The 18004-nt window shown below is 34.9% G+C and overlaps 1 protein-coding gene across 1 annotated transcript in view; it reads right to left on the bottom strand.

Moving 5' to 3' along the window:
• The window catches only part of PTEN (phosphatase and tensin homolog), a 94391-nt gene that overhangs the window by 16810 nt on the left and 59577 nt on the right, over positions 1–18004 (bottom strand). Inside the window, exons 6-8 of the mRNA XM_037047409.1 lie at positions 15798–15841; positions 12127–12365; positions 1828–1969 (exon numbers count right to left, since the gene is read on the bottom strand). Of these exons, the coding sequence (XP_036903304.1) occupies positions 1828–1969; positions 12127–12365; positions 15798–15841 (425 nt within the window). The remainder of the gene's footprint in view (positions 1–1827; positions 1970–12126; positions 12366–15797; positions 15842–18004) is intronic.

The following is an 18004-nucleotide window of genomic DNA, read 5'->3' as shown; positions in this document are numbered from 1 at the left end:
GGACAGGAGGCAATCTATTGATGTTTCTTTCTCACATCAATGTCTCTCTTTCCCTTCCTCTCTCTCTGAAGTCAATAGAAACATATTCTCGGGTTAACGATTAAAAAAAATTAATTCCACTTGATTTCCCTAGCAAAGCACATCTGGTTTACGGCAAGTCACATAACTGGTTTCCTTTCCACCATTTTTTTCCCTCTTGCTATGATCATTTTCTATGCAAGTGTACTTAAAACACAGTTTAAGCCTCCAGTATTATCACTGACACTGTAGCATTTGCCAAACCAAGTCCCATATCCCCATTCAGGGACCTCTAACAATCAGTTACACATTCCGTTTCTATTTTATTTTCTGTCTCTACATTTCTTGTCCAGTTCCTTTCCTTCTGCTGTGCTTCAATTCAAGCTATTTCCTATTGCCTATATCATTTCCTTCAGTTTTAATGCCAATCTGAACTGTTCACTTGCCAACAGTGCTCAATGAGGAGCTGGACTTCCTTCACCAAACTATCTGACAAGCCCCCCAAAACATTTTCTTTTTGTCAATATGCCATTTGTAATTTATACATACAACCTCCTATTTAACTACATATTATTTATATACAGCTTTACCACATAGTATTAAATCAAAGTGCATACAAAATTAATAAAGATTAAAAAGATTTCAGGAATCAGTATAAATGTAATACTGAGACCAAAACAAAAAATAAAACAACACAAAACAGTATTTGAACATAGGCAAGCAGAACAGAACTGATGAGATTTTTAAGAAAGGCCAATGTGAAAATATACACAAGGTAAGATTACTGAACTGAATGTTCTCTTTCCCTTATTATTTTTCTAACAGTTTATCCTTTTCTGTTGGCTCTTTTACTGATATTTATACTATAGGAAAATCATGAGATTTTTTTTCTTCGTTTTTCTTTCTACTCTATGTTAAGTTCCTATTTCAATCACCTGACAGTTCAGTGCTTTGCACTCAGTAGTTTTTAAAAATTGTACTGAGATGACAAAAGCATGAGAGGGGTCCCTTAGAAACCTTAACATGCTATATTACCAAACCTGTAGTCTTTGGTAGAGTTGCCTTGCTCTAAGAATAAGAAAATATCTGATCATACCTAATGACAAAAATAAATAACATCAAGAAATTAATTTTCTAGATATAAATTAATTTTGAGATAGAAATTGTTTTAAATTACATAAATATTTTCAACAAGCAAAACTTAAAGCTGAAATCTAAAACCACTAATGAACTGCAAAACATCACTGAAATTAGAAGTATTAAAAGAAATAATGTGGTAGTATTTTATCTAGAAACTATAAAATGCATTCTAAATCCAGGTTTTCTCTAATATTCCACACACTCTGATTCAACCCTACTCAGTCAATATACTTTTCATGTCTTACCACTTTTTCTTTTCCTCTTTATTGTCCCTGTCACCATTACTATCAATATCTAGTCTTCCCTAAGACATAAAGAGATCAGTCCCTGCTTCAACCCCAATAAACTATGACTCTCATGCTGATGTGATGGGACAGATTTTTTAACCATCTAATCAGAATTTAGGCTGCATTTGGTAGTTGCATCTCAGAATACTTCTTTCATAAATACAATTCAGCTTCAAAGACACTAAAACACATTGCACTTGTTTTCCTTAGCCCCAGGCACTAAACAACTGAACAAATTAGTAAGTTTGGATACTTAAAAATATATACACTACTGCAAAAATTTTCAGTATGATAAATTTCTTTCTAGATTTTTATATTAACTTCTATAAATGTTAAGAAAACTATTTCAATACATGGAAGAATGAAAATCTAAAGCACTTACTGCAAGTTCCACCACTGAACATTGGAATAGTTTCAAACATCATCTTGTGAAATAACAGTGCCACTGGTCTATAATCCAGGTGATTCTTTAACAGGTAGCTATAATAATACACATAGCGCCTTTGACTGGGAATAGTTACTCCCTGTGGACAGAAAAAGAAAAAAGCCAAATTCAAAAGAAAAGTTCCATTATAGTTATTTCATTTAAGTTGTTGTGGTAACTGGGTTGTACCCACTGAAGAACATATATACATTAGAAATTTGACCTGATTAATATTTAAATCCCAGCCAATAATAGAGTAAATCAGGGCAACATCCATACAAAAGAATGTATCAGAATACTTTTCTCCCTTAAAGGACAATTACCGTAACACCACAACACCCCCATTTACTCAATGGTCACAACAATGCTCTGACCTGTGAGCTCAGTAAGTGAAGGTAACTAAATATCCAAAATAACTGTCAAAGGCCTCTGCATACAGCTGTGCTCTTTATACACAGGGCTCCCCCACAAGAATTTATGGACTCTTATTAAAACACGAAATTCCTCACCAACTTGGTTACTTATTTTCCAAGCAAAACCATATCAGAATCAACAAACTACATGCAGGCAGACAGCCTTTAGGTGGCAAAAATAGCAGCAGCAAAAAGTGATGCTGGCCTTAAAGCCCCTCAAAAAATAGGAGTGTGTAACTGACACATGTGTACAATAATCTGGTAACACAGGTACGTAGAGATGTTCCTGATCTACATCTCTCTCTTTGTTGAAGAAACCAGAAAATATGTAATGTTTTAGGAAATTTAAGTATTACAAAGGCTAAAAAATATATAATTTGTGTTATAAAATATCTTATGTGCGCAGCAATGCATTCACTAATGCTGCTGAATAAATGATATTACAGCTTTTATGTTGTTTCCTTTCCTATTACACAATGTGACTTAAAAAAAAACAAAACAAATTACCAGGGTGTCACTAACACTACTGGAGGCTTTAGCTGTATTTTAGGTACAGTTGTGTAGAAAGTGATGAGAGCAAGAGGAAACTATTCAGTAAGAATACCTCTCGCCGCCCTGGCTGGTGTAGCTTAGTGGATTGAGGGCAGACCTGCAAACCACATGATCGCAGTTCGATTCCCAGTCAGGGCACATGCCTGGGTTGCAGGCCAGTTCCCAGTAGGGGATGCACGAGAGGCAACCATACATTGATGTTTCTCTCCTTCTCTCCTTCCCTTCCCCTCTAAAGATAAATAAATAAAAAATCTTTTAAAAAAAGAGAATACCTCTCGCCACCCTCGTGCATGTACTCTTACTTTTGGGCAAAATATTTAATGTCCTCATATTGTACTTTCTGGACTTTGTAATATGCTAACTCTATCAGATTAAGGACTACGCAAGCAGTCACTGGGAATTTTTATATATTTTCTAATACCCTTGACCAAGTAATTATTTGAAGCTTCCAGGTTAGATAGCAGGCACCTGAAATGCAATTCAGACTTGAAGGCTCCTGGACACTTTCATTGATCTGTTTAGACTTTTTGTATTTTATCATGAAGGATTTGTGATTAATGTTTTCACTAAAAATTGCTTGTTTTCCATGGAAAACTTCAAATTCATTTGCATAGGCTTTAATATAAATTTTCATTTTCACCTTTACATTGTAGTAATATTTCCTTTCTCAAATTTAACATCTAATTTTTGTTTTCTTCCTCTTTACTTTTTCCTTTAACTATAAAAAATATAGTTATTTATGGCATTTTCATATGAGTTTAGATTTATTATTTGAGAGGGTTGACTTGGTTTGTTTACTAACTCACACATTTATACTTTCATATGTATTAATTCCTCTTTCCTACCTGTTATAGTAATCTCTAATATGAATTTGTATTTCCTCACTGACTAAAAATTATTTAAGTGGTTTTAAATTTCCAGTGATTGATTTAGTTGGATTAAACTTTTTAATAAATCTCTAATCCTACTGAACTGTAATCAAGGACTGGGATTTATGTATTTCTACTTGGAGGTGAGATTTTCTTTGTAGTTGGCATAATAAATTATTAATCTTGGTAACTGTTTAAAAGATCACAAAAACACATTTTATGGGGTAGGTTGATTAACATAATCAACCTATTTACATATCTTGCTTTGTACCTTCTTGATCTTGAAGTATATTGAAGATTCCTACTATAGTTGCTTTTCTATAATTTTTTTCTTTTCTTCTTCTAGCTTTTACTTAATATATTTTGATGTTATGTTTAACATGAGTCTTTAACTTCTAAGTCTTCATTGTGGAGTGTACCCTGTGTTGATATAAAATGACATTCTTGATCCAGTTTTATGCATTTTAGGTGTAAATGCACTGATACTGATATTCTATCATCTGCGTTTAAAATTTACATTTGCTTGATTTATCTTTAACAAACTATTTTTAACCTGAGTTGTTTTATGTAAATCTATGTATGATTAATCTCCTAAGAAACAGAAACTTAAAAGTACAGGTTATATATATCTTTCAAACCTAGAATACTACCAGACCAGAATACCACCCAGACATCACAAGATGTATGTTTTGTTTATATTCTGTGTATCAATACTCTCAGATCATCTTTTCTATGATGAATTCACAATCTACATTCCTCAGTTAAAAAAGTAATTTTCTACTTCAGTAAACTTTTCACTGGTACTTCTAAATTCAAAAATAATGTAGATATTTAATATATAGTATTTGCTTGTAGCTCAGAATGATCACAATAAGACTATTATAGGAAAGTAATTCAACAAAGAAATGTGACAATGTAGAATAGTACTTACTATATATTAAACTTCATGTCAAATATCTTACATGTATCTCTAATCCTACTACAAATTTGTAAGAGAGATTCTATCACCTCTTGTTTCCCAGCACACATTAATGGTCTGGTTCAAAACCTGCATCTGAACCTAAATGTGAATCTGATTCTCAAACTTTTTATTCCTGTGTCCTGGGTTTTACTGACAGTATGCCTACTAACTATGTGATAAAAAGGAGCACCCTCTTTGAGCTCTTATTTTTCCTATCTATGAAGAACATCCAAAGTTTAGAGTATCATAGTGCTTCAATTGTATGCAACTGATTTAAGTATAATGTATTAAATAGTGGTGCATGAACCACAGAATCCTTGAGATTAATATGAAGCAGACAACTGTCATTTTCCTCTCTGCACAGCATCCTTTCCCCTTTGGGAAGCTATCATTCTCCCTGTGATCTGGGGGCATCAGAGGTGAACACTATTCTTCAGCTTCATATATATGTTCCAGGCCTGTGGGCAAAATGTTTGGGGAAGGAACTGATGCATGCCCTATTCCAGTTGAATTAGAACCTGATCTATGAATTTCTACTCAAATTGTAGCTCTCTTCCCATTGTAGTTGCTAAAGCAGGCAGATTGTAAAGCTGGAGCCACTGGGAGCCATACCCTGCCATTATATTACAGAGAGCCTGCCTAAAAAGAAAGTATATAGAGAGGAAAGGAGAGAAGTGAGAGAGATTCCTGACCTCTGTTAAGCACCTAGATCCCGGCCAAAGTATTTTTAGGGTAATACAAGCCAATAAGCATCTCCTTTTATTTAAGCTATTTTTAGTTGACTTGAAATTGATAAGAGTTTTAACACATCACAATACAACTGCTTTCCCCCCCTTTTTCAGTCTGTATGTCTTTTTTGGAATCAAAATAATAAAGAAAAATAATTTAAACAAGAGAACATAGTTCAGTAGAAAAATACTGGATTTGAGTTTAGAAGGTAGGTGTGGTTTTGAATTATTATGCAGAGAGATTAAACAACCCAAGACAGATTGATATTTGCAGATCTGTTTTATCAATTACATTAGAATAAGACTGAATTAAATAATTACTGAGGTTCTTCAAGGTATAAAAATCTTACAATTTTAGCCCTGGCCAGTGTGGCTCAGTTGGTTGGAGTGCCATCTCATAAACCAAAGGGTTACAGATTTAATTCCTAGTCAGGGCACATGCCTAAGTTTAGGGTTCAGTCCTCACTAAGGGCACGTAAGAAAAGCAACTGATCCATGTTTTTCTCTTACATCAATGTTTCTCTCCCTCTCTCTTCCTCCCTACCCCTCTCTCTAAAAATCATTGAGCATGTCCTTAGGTGAGAAATTTTGTTTTAATTTTTTTAAACCTTACAATTTTATGAATATACAGAATAGATAACAGGTTTATACAGTGTGTATCATAAGAACACACTTTAGCCCAGAAAAACATATTAGAAAAAATAAAAATGTTATAGTGAGTTTTTCAAGAGCCAAAAAAGAGGATAATTATAGCTTATTTTGTTTTAAATGAAAATAAAAATTTCATTAAGTTATTATATGGGGAAATTTAATAAATAGACTAGAAAAAAGTAACGATTAAATGTCATAGGACATAAAAATTCATTCTTCAGAGAAATGAGAAAATACCATCTTCTTGGTATCACTTAGAATAAAGTTAGCATTTATTATTAATAGAATATTTAAGCCTTCATCACCGATAAGTCAACAAGCTCTCTTACAGAGATCATAACACATAGGAATTCTATTCTAATAATTGCTTTGGGGAAACATCAAAAGCTCCAATACTTCTACCATCCGAAAGGCAGAAGGCAAGGGGAAAAGAGTGTAGCAGAGATTCTGGGTCATCTGTCATAGTTTACAAGTTTATCTCTTTAAATTCAGAAAATTTGGAAATCTTCCAAAATACATACTTAACCACTACTTGTAGGATGTCTTAACTCTATTCATAGCTTACAACAAATATTGTGAGTTACTGATTACAATTCTGAAACATTAGTGCAAATGCAGGCAGTGTGAGGCTTAGGATTAGATTGGAAACAACCATAGGAATTACCTTATGGAAGTATAATATAACTGTCTTTATCTAAAGTATTGAATGAAAGATGAGTCTTCCTTTCCTCGAGAAGTTATCCTACTTTCAGAAAACATTTTTTATAGGAGGTATCAGTTGTACTTTTACTTCTACCAAACATTCAAAACCTGAAATATTATTTGGGCATTACCAACACGACACATTTTATAGTAGGTAACCTGGCACCTACCACTCCGCCATCTAATTTGCATTCTGTGTGCTGAGGAAATGTTAAAACTCTGCACCACATTATTTTGGGGAAAGTCTCTGAGCAGTCTACAAATCCTTCACCAAAACATGAAAACTGAATTCTCTTTCCTTAAAACAAGGGGGAGGGGGAGAGGAAGAGGGAAGATGGGGAAGAGAGAAAATAGAGATGGTGGGGGGACAGAGTAGAGGCAGGAGGGAGAGGAGGAGGAAGAGAAGAAGAAACACTGTGCTCCTATATAAATGTCAGAACACAATCATTCCAGCTTCCTAATGTTTCTCTATAATTAAAATTAAGGATATAAGCAAAACAACTTCAAAAACAGTTCTAATAAAACTAATCAAACATAAACTAAAAATTTGTAAAATGTATGTGTCTCCTGTAACCGTGGTTCACTATTACAAAAATGCAAACTTAAAGACTCAACCTAAAAGGAAATACTGGCAAGAGGATACATCTACTAGCAGATGTTTCGAGAATAAAAGGACTTGGGATAATCAATTATATTAATTATAAGACACTTCTCTGGAGTAACTCCACAGTTGTATAACAGTTTATGCTCAGCTAAGTTTTCTTACAATGAAATTAGTTAGTCTTCAAAGTTTAAAAATATAGTATTTCATTAGTATTCCAACCATTAGGTAAACATGTAATATATCTAAATGTTTTTAACTATAATTACTTAAATAATGGATTAAATGCCCTAGCATCTAAAAAAGAAATGTATAAACTGAGAAACCTTTCAAAACTGGACAATTTCATCAGCATTACACGACCTCTCAGGAGAGCTTGACCCTGTACAGAGATTAATTCTGAACAGTCTCAATATCCTTTTGCAGTTCCAGGATTTGTGGACTTAATAGTGTGGAAAGAGGATCAACAGTGTGCCAGGGAACTCAAATTTCACTCTAAATGCTATCTTTAACTGGATAATCTTAAAGCACTTCATCTTCCTGGACCTCAGTTTTATCATCTATACAATAAGAAACATTCCTGCAACCCCCCCCCAAAAAACAACACACAAACCACTCCCCACAAAACCTATGACTTTTATCCACTATAACTAATTTTCTAATGCTGTTTCAACCTAAAATGCAAAGGGCACTCTTTAGAAAAATATAGCTTTGAAAACAATGTCTACTTATACATTTCACTTCACCTTTTATAATATACACAGGGATAAAGGTAGGAGCACATTAGGATATTCCTTTAGAGCACATGAATAATTCATTTAAAAAATGGTCTAGGTATATTAATTAACCACGAGCAAAGCACAGCAGATCTTGATGATTTGATTACAAGATGCTAAAACTGATTAATTTTGGCTAAATTACTCAACTGAGTCCTAATATCACATAATAGCTAAACATAACAATTTTATTGCATATATTCTTAACAGTGTGTACAAACCTCATTTCTAAGTGTAACACCTTACACTATAGGGAAAGTACAACCTATAAGAATATGCTATACCTACAGCAGTTCTGCTACTGATGTAGGTACCATTACATTTTTCCACATAATACTACAAAAACTTTACATTTTCTTTTCATAAATATTTCTCTACTATCTTTTTTCACTTTTGCCCCTAACTTCATAACAATGTCCCACAGGGCTTGCCATATCAAGTCTCTCCTGACCTCTATGGAGTAACAGAATTGCCAATATTACCATATTGGGATAACTAAAATATCTTCCAACCGACAAATTAAAATATGTCCTCATTTTTTCATTATGGAGACTTCTCTTAGATCCAAGTTACACTGGATTCCGAGAAAATAAAGTATAATAAAGTTGAAGTATACTTGAGGTTTACTTTTATTCATGGACATGAATGGAATACTCCACGTGCCTTTTCTATGGTTATCTCTCACTATTAGAAGCATGCAGTCATCTACTTGAAGCACCTACATGGGAAAGCATGTATACTCATATGTGTGTTGGGGGGTGGGCAGAGTAAGAGGAAGGGAAGAGAGCAATAAAGACTGAAAATGTGAGAGCACAGCTCAGTTAGAAAAGGCCAGACCATTACAAAAATTTTTATTTGCTCCCAACTCAAAATCCTTGAGCATCCTCTACCAGGCTGTTAGCTACAATACCAAACAAACAAAAAAAGTCACACATCTGATGCGGTGCAGACAAATATCTCAGAAATGGTCAAAAATATTTGTATCTTGCAATAGAACACTAAGACTGTTGCAGTTTCTGTATTAAACAATTTTCGTCCATTTCAAAACAAAAAACATTTTTCCCCTAAAACTATTAAGCAGGTCATGAAAGGATTGGAAATATCACTTTCCCTCACCATATGATTTCTCAGCTTAGCCAGCTACCAATTTTCATCAAATAAATTCATGGTAACACAAAGAATAATTCTTATTTTAGAGTTGGCTAAGTTGGCTAATTTCCTTTTTGGAAACTTCAAGGGACATAAACAATTTCAAAATGGTGAAGTTTCTTTGCTAAACAAACAAAAACAGAAACAAAAAAATACTTTCTCCTGAAGAAATCTCAGTATTCTTTAGATAGACAGTACACCTTAACACCTGGCAAAAAACCTGGTTTTGCTGCTTTGGTAGAGGGGTTCTGCATGTCACTGTGACTCGCTCACCACTTTGTTCATCACTATGCACTGGGGTAAAAGAGTTCACCATCAATTCTAAGAGAAATCTTATCTATTGCTGTCAAAGTATTCCACTGCCTCATGAATGCCAAGCTTTGAATCATAGCCTAGTCTATGCAAGAGGATTTGTCATGAAAAATCTACTGTTGTGAAAGTTGCCAAAGTCATAAAGCCAAGACTTTCAATCAAGGGATTCTCAAGAGGTTTGTCAAGAAGTGGGAGCAAGTATGAAATTCTCTGCTACCCATAACACTGGCTTTCAGAAGACAAATCTACAGCCAGAATTTTAACTGCCATTAACTGGGTAAAATACAGTATGAACTCATTTACAGTTCCAACACAGCATTATGTCAGGGTCTGTCAAAAATGATCTTATTAACTAGAAGACAAAGAAAATGATTTGATATGAATTTATCTGAAGAACCTTAGAAAATTCTTTTTCTTTTTAATTTTTACTTTTTAGATTTTATTTATTTATTCTTAGAGAGTGGAGAAGGCAGGGAGAAAAGAGAAATATCGACTGGTTGACTCTTGCACAGGCCCTAACCTACCTGGGATGGGGCCCACAACCCAGGCACTTACCCTGACCGAAAAACGAACCAAAGACCTTTCCCTTTAAGGGACAATGCCCAACTGACTAAATAATTCCCTAACTAAGAATTCAGGGTGAATTCTTATTTCTTGACACAATACTACTTTCTCATCTGGCAAAAGAACCTACTGCCTCCACTTGCTCTCTCATTCTTTCATGAGATAGGATTTTCAGCACTCATTTTGACCAAAAAGAAAGTCAAAGACAATGGAATAGTTTGAATGTGTTATTTAAAAGCTATGTAATAGAAGCCTTTTCATTAAAATTTACTATTGAGCAGAACTAAAGCTTAATTTTGGTTCATTTGCTCCACTTATATTTAGTCATTCTCAAAAAGTGGCCACTGATTTTTGCATGACAAAAAAGAGACATAATTGTTATGAAGATTTCTTTTAAATTCTTTGTTTAAAAATAGTGTTGTTCAGTGCAATTAAAAACTGCTAGGAACAATTTTATGTTCACGTACACCATGTACATTTTTGGAAAGACCATTTATAGCTTTACCATATTTTTAAAAGATATATAGCCCTGGCTGGTGTAGCTCAGTGAACTGAGCATGGGCTGGCAAACCAGAGTATCGCAGTTCGATTCCCAGTCAGGGCACATGCCTGGGTTGCGGGCCAGTTCCCAGCGGGGGACGCATGAGAGGCAGCCATACATTGATACTTCTCTCCCTCTCTCCTTCCCTTCCCCTCTAAAAATACATAAATAAATAAAATCTTTTAAAAAAGATATATAACATACGTAAGTAGTTTAAGAGCCCTTGGCTTAAATCTGATGCTCTGGTTCCACATAATACAACTTTTCTATTTTTTATTTTAAAACATTTTTACCTGATTTCTTTTCAACTACCAAAATGTTTGCTGCTCATCAACCCTGTTTTAAATTTCTACCATTGCTTCTGTAACTGTTATTTTAATTTGATCCATTTCTATATGGTTTTCTTCCAATTTAGTCTCTTTCCTGAGTCCTGAATTTATTTACTTCAGTAAAAACAATTTACCTTCTATAGTTTTAATCGGCAAAAGCAACTGTTTCTCTCTCAGGCGTGTCTAAACTTTTGGTGTCTCTGCGCCACACTGGAAGAAGAGGAGTTGTCTTGGGGCACATTTCAAATACACTGCGACACATAATCACCAAAAAAGTCTCATAATGTTTTAAGTAAATTTATGATTTTGTGTTGGGCCACATTCACAGCCATCCTGGGGCACAGGCTGGACACCCCTGCTAGACGAAAGGATAAACTGAGGTAAACAACTTAGGCTGTCTGCTCTGGAATTAATTCCAGTGTTATCAACCCAAGGTACACACTTTATTCTTCTGAATAAGAGAAGAACTTTTGAGTATTCTTAACTACTTACATTAATATGTATTTAAAGAAAAATCTTTACATATTTTAAGAGTAAAGATCATACTTTACTAGGTAATGGCATTCAAGCTATTATCCAAACACATTTTATTCTGAATCAAGCTTCAGAAATATCAAGCTTATTTTTTATCATGATGCTGCTCTTTAAAATGCTTCTTAAGTACTGCGAGACTAAATATGCACTACAGTTGATGGTTAAGATTTGCTAGCATGACACAAAAATGCTAGCATACACAGGAAATTGAAGTCAGTCATTTGCTCATATAAAAGTTAAGGTAGGCCCTGGCTGGGTGGCTCAGTCGGTTAGTGTTGTCCTGTGCACCAAAAGGTTGCAGACTTGATCCTCAGTCAAGGCGTGTGTATGGGAGGCAACCACAGTCGGGTGTTTCTCTGTCTTTCTCTCTCTCCCCCTGTCTCTGTTTCTTTCTATCTCAAATTAATGAATTAATGGACATATCCTCAGGTGAGGATTAAAAAAAACCTTAAGGTACTAACTGATTGAAATGTTTAGGAGAAAAACATGAGGTTACCAACTTTCCTTTTAAAAATCTGTTTTCAAATAAATTTTTATATCTAAGAAGAGGAAAGAAAAACATGAAAATAACTTACCTTTTTGTCTCTGGTCCTTACTTCCCCATAGAAATCTAGGGCCTCTTGTGCCTTTAAAAATTTGCCCCGATGTAACAAATATGCACAAATCATTACACCAGTTCGTCCCTTTCCAGCTTTACAGTGAATTGCTGCAACATGATTGTCATCTTCACTTAGCCATTGGTCAAGATCTTCACAAAAGGGTTTGATAAGTTCTAGCTGTGGTGGGTTATGGTCTTCAAAGGGATATTGTGCAACTGTGATAAAAAGAAAGACAACCTCAGACTGAGAGAAAAATCTCTTCTGAATTGTTTATTAAAAGTACGTTAAGTTTAGAAATGCTGCATATAAGCTCGAGAGATGTTTAAAATAAAAATTTAACTCCAAAGAACAAGAATTTATTGTCTGATAATTTTCTAATTTTTGAATAGAAATAGTCTCGTGTTAACTATTAAACTTATCCACTATAGACAGGGAGGCCAAACATTATTTTCCCCATTTGATGAAGAAGGAAATTTTGCTATGAAAAGGTAACACAGGTCACAACATTATCAGAGGTGGAGGTAAACTCAAAATAAAGTGTCACCTAAGCATCTTGTCCACACTCTGAATAAATTTTCTAATAAAAAGAGTAGTAATATTTGTAATATTGCATCACCACAAAACATATTCAAAAGAAAAACTATTAATAAATCAATAATAGAAAGGACTGCATAAAGGAGTACATTTTAAACTTCATAATAAAAATGTTAAGTGTGTTATTTCTTGCAAATGTTAGTTATATACACTGACTTCAAAGGCATTTACAAAAGAAAATGAAAACTGTACTTATAAAAATTATACAGTTGTAGTAAGCTTTATAAAATAGTTTCAGAGTCTTTTCACACAGCTTATGAAGAACCCAAAACTCTCTGTACCCTACAGAGTAGAGTGTTTTTTAAATTTGTCTACAAATAGGATTTTAAATATATCACTACTAAATTTCATCTTACTTTGTTATCTGTCTTGGCTCCCCTTAAAAGACTCTTAAAAATTCTGACATCTAATGTACCTAATTATCCTGTGTCATCTAAATATGTCAAAAGTATGTCTTATACTCCAGGCCAAGATGGAGGCATAGGTGGAAACATTGTGCCTCCTCACACAGCTAAGTTTAAAGACTTAGTTTAAACAAAGTTTTAGTAATAAAAATGCGACCAAAACACGGAAAACTGAACTATATGGAAGTCTGACAACAACGAACCATTCAGCCAGACTGGTTGCAGGGCGGTGCTCCGCAGGAAAACTCAGCCAGACTGACCCAGGGGCATGGGTCACAGTTGGCAGATGCCAGGCATGGGGTTGCAACAGGCAGACCCAGTGAGGGCACAAGGTAGCAGGCTGACCAAGGTCACATATTTGCTAGCAGATAAACCAGAGGAAGGAGTGAGCCATGAGACGGACCTCCCAGGCCCCAGAGGCAGGAAGCAGCAGAGGAGAATGCCACTGCCCCTCTTGGAGCCTGCCCCCACATACAGCATCACAACCCAGCCACAGAGTTGCCCCGCCCTGGTGAACACCTAGGGCTCCACCCCTCATACATAACAGGTGTGAACACACAAAAACATTATGGCTCAAGAAGAACTCAAAGCCCCACAGCCAATAACTGTAAGCCACCAAGAAATAGCCAACCTATCAGATGCACAGTTCAAAACACTGGTAATCAGGATGCTCACAGAACTAGTTGATTTTAGTCACAAATTAGAGGAACAAATGAAGGTTAAACTAATTGAAATGAACGGAAATGCACAGGAAACCAATGGTGATGGAAAGGAAACTGGGACTCAAATCAAGGGAGCAGACCAGAAGGAAGAAAGAAACAACCAAACAGAAAACAATGAAGAAACAAGAATTCAAAAAAATGAGGAGAGGCTTAGGAACCTTCGGGACACCTTTAAACGTTTCAACATCCGAATTATAGGGGTACCAGAAGGGGAAGAGGAAGAGCAACAAGTGGAAAACTTATTCGACCAAATAATAAAGAAGAACTTCCCCAATCTGGCAAAGGAAATAGACTTCCAGGAAGTCCAAGAAGCTCAGAGAGTCCCAAAGAAGTTAGACCCAAGGAGGAACACACCAAGGCACATCGTAATTACATTAGCCAAGATGAAAATGAAGGAGAAAATTCTAGAAGCAGCAAGAGATAAGGGGACAGTCACCTACAAAGGAGTGCCCATCAGATTGTCAGCAGATTTCTCAAAAGAGACCTTGCAGGCAAGAAGGGGCTGGGAAGAAGTATTCCAAGTCATGAAATCCAAAGACCTATATCCAAGAGTGCTCTATCCAGCAAAGCTTTCATTTAGAATGGAAGGACAGATAAAGTGCTTCTCAGATAAGATCAAATTCAAGGAGTCCATCATCACCAAGCCCTTATTATATGAAATGTTAAAGGGACTTATCTAAGAAAAAGAAGATGAAAAATATGAACAGTGAAAGGACAGCAAACTCACAGTTATCAACAACCACACCTAAAACAAAAGCAAACTAAGAGGACAGCTAGATCAGGAGCAGAACCATAGAAATGGAGATCACATGGAGGGTTAGCAACAGGGGACTGAGAGGAGGAGAAGGGGGGAGAAGGTACAGAGAATAAGTAGCATAGACGGTAGGTAGAAAATAGATAGTGGGGAGGGCAAGAATAGTATGGGAAATGTAGAATCTAAAGAACTTGAGACACATGGACATAAACTAAAGGGGGGGAATGGTGTGGGGGGGGTTGCGCAGGGTGGAAGGGAATGAAGGGGGAAATAGAACAACCGTAATGGCATAATCAATAAAATATACTCTTTAGAAAAGTATGTCTTATATTGTCAACCAAGGCATAGTGTGGCACAGGATAAAATCAATTAAGTTCTTTGTTGTGAGGGGCAGCTCTCTGGTAGACGGCAACTACCATTACAGGGAGTTATCGGGAGAGCTTTCACTTAGTCATCTGCCTAAACTACTATCATTCTATCTTCATTTCCCCTGCAGCAAACAAAAACATCGAGGAAAACCTGTTAAACATCTATTTAAAGGCAGATAAACCTCAACCAGAACAGGCTATGCCTACTAAGCAGTAACCTAAATTCACCAAAAAAGAAACATTCTTAGTGATTATACTGACTCTCACCATTAGTGCTTTTGAATCCTCAAACCAACTGTTTGCAATACCATTCTAGATTTTCAGGAGGCATCAATGGCAAATACATCAATTTGTAGCTCACCGTACTCACTTTCTCTTAACAGTATCTGCCAAGCTTCTCAACCCTCCACCTTACCCATATTCGTTAGTACCCTTTTCCACCTTTTAGGCCATGCTCCTTGACAGAGGTTAAGTTGTTCCACTTTCTCCACATAACATCTTACTATGACACCAAACGCCTCACAAAGCAGATATAACCTCCTCCTTATTTTATTATTAGTCTAGAAATTTCTTCTAATTTGTAGTCCATTCTGTAATTCGGTTTTCTAATATTTCTGGCATATTTATATGGTATTTGTTTCCTAAAACACAACAGCAAAATTATAATTTTCAAATTTTCTAAGACCATTTTTAAGGCAAGTATTTATCTCACTTAATAATTGAGATTATTTATTATTGCTATGACAGTAAGACTTAGTCTATTGGTTTTAAGTTATTTAACATAATAAAGTACATTTATACTTACCTCTGCAGTTAAATTTGGCGGTATCATAATGTCTTTCAGCACATCTAAAAGAGAAGTTTAAATGTGATATAAAGTTATCTTTTACAATTAAGAAAAAAGTAAAACAAACATTTTCTGAACTTTTATAAGGTACCAGGCATTATATTAGGTATTTTTTAAAAGACTTATTTATTTTTAGATAGGGGAAGGGAGGGAGAACAAGGGAGAAAAACATCAGTGTGTGGTTACCTGTCCCATGCCCCGCACTGGGGACCTGGCTCACAACCCAGGCATATGTCCTAGACTGGGAGTGGAACCAGCAACCCCTTGATTCCCAGGCTGGCATTCAATCCATTGAGCCGCACCAACCAGGGTATGATAAATATTTTATATTAACTATTTCTTTTAATCCTGAAGTAGGTTCTGTTATTATCCCCATTTTATAATTAGGGAAACCAAGACTCAAATATTAAATATATGCAATTAGAGCTTATACATCTGCTTATAAAACCTGTTATGTCACTAATAAACAACAATGTAAATTCAGCTGCATCTATACCTTCAAATTTCCTATGAAAATTTTGTGCTAATGGAGTTTTTTAAATAACTAGTTTCATAACATCTTTACTTCACAGTTGAGCACAGTTTTGTAAAACTTTTAAAAAATATATGTTAAACAGTGAAACTGTAACTGTAAGTAACAAACTTTTCCTTTGTTACTTTGCAAAGGAAAAGTAAGTAAAGAAACTAAATGATGCTGATCTACTCAGACACAAGTTACTAAACCAGACCTTTCTCTCTTTAGATAATCCATCATCTTTTTAATAACCCTCTGAAGTTACAAATTTTAATTAAAGTCTTATAGTAATAAGTAAAATCAATACAGAATAGTAAAATGTTGACTTAGCACTACCTTGGAGCATGCTAAAATTTGTCTTCTCAATAGTAGTGACATGTTTATCATGCACTGGCTTACTTGTGATTAATAAGACATATTTATAGGTCAATAGGCTCAGAAAGGGATTCCATATATTAGTTTTTGGTCAGCAGCATCCTGGTAACTTCAACTACTAACCAAATAAGATTTTTTAAAAATTATTTAAAATAAAAACAGCATTTTAAAACAAATAAAGGTCCATACACCTTTAATCCACAATTTCAAAGTCTCCAAAGTTTGAAATACCTAGCTTTTTAAAAATTTTATGACAAACTCAAATGCTATAGTACCTAATATTAATTTATGAGGCTGTATGTAGTCCTTAATATAATTATAGTGAAGAGGCAAACATTTTCATTCTAGGTATCATTTCAAATCCCACTGGGGGTGATACAAGAAACTGTATGTTTCCAAGTCTATTACATTTCTGAAAATTGAAAAAAGTTTGAATACTGAAACACAAGAGTTTTTGGCCCTAAGAGTTTCAAATAAGCAATTGTAGACCTATATTTTACATTTAGAAATCCTTAAAGTATCTGTGCAGTTCCCTCTACTTTAAACAGCTTTAAACCTAAATCCACACGACGGTTGAACTGATTAGAAGAAACTACAATTCACAAATTTCTAACTGATCAGACCAGAAATAAACTGTCATAGTACTACTCAAAACAAAGCTTTTCCATTTTAGCATATTATAATTTAGTATGTTGAGTTTTGCTAGAAAGAAAATTAATTCAGTGATGGCATGTGCACACATATGCATCCTTGTTAAATAATTTCATACTCACACACATTAAAAAACATGACAGGTAGAAAGAAGAGGACTGACCCTGAAAACAGTCACCTGGCCAACAGTGAAAAATCACAGGGCTTGGGAAGTAAGGTGGGAGGTATAAGCTAGAAAACAACTCTAAGAAGTTGGTCTCATGGCAGCACGACAAAAAATAAACATTTTGAGTTTCGTGCAGATTCAGTTCTCTAAAATTCCCATGCTTTCTCAAGAACTCAAAATATTTGCTTTGACAAACAGTATATAAAACTAACTTCATAAACTGACTCTCAAATATTACTATTAAGAGGAAGCAATGAAGAGAAAGTGGAAATACTGAGCTACTAAATGTCTACTAGATACACAAAACCTACAAAGGAGTTTCCATGTTCTTTTATTAATCCTCCCAACCATATGATAACAGTTAATATTATCTCCATTTTATACATGAAAAAGGTAAGATTTAGAGCATACTAAAAAAACTTGCCTCAAACCACACTATGTAAATGGAAGAGGCAGGAC

The sequence above is a fragment of the Sturnira hondurensis genome, unplaced genomic scaffold (genome assembly GCF_014824575.4).
Source record: "Sturnira hondurensis isolate 20B ecotype Veracruz unplaced genomic scaffold, ASM1482457v3 Scaffold0005563, whole genome shotgun sequence".
NCBI lineage: Eukaryota > Metazoa > Chordata > Mammalia > Chiroptera > Phyllostomidae > Sturnira > Sturnira hondurensis.
This window is presented reverse-complemented; position numbering and strand designations above follow the sequence as displayed.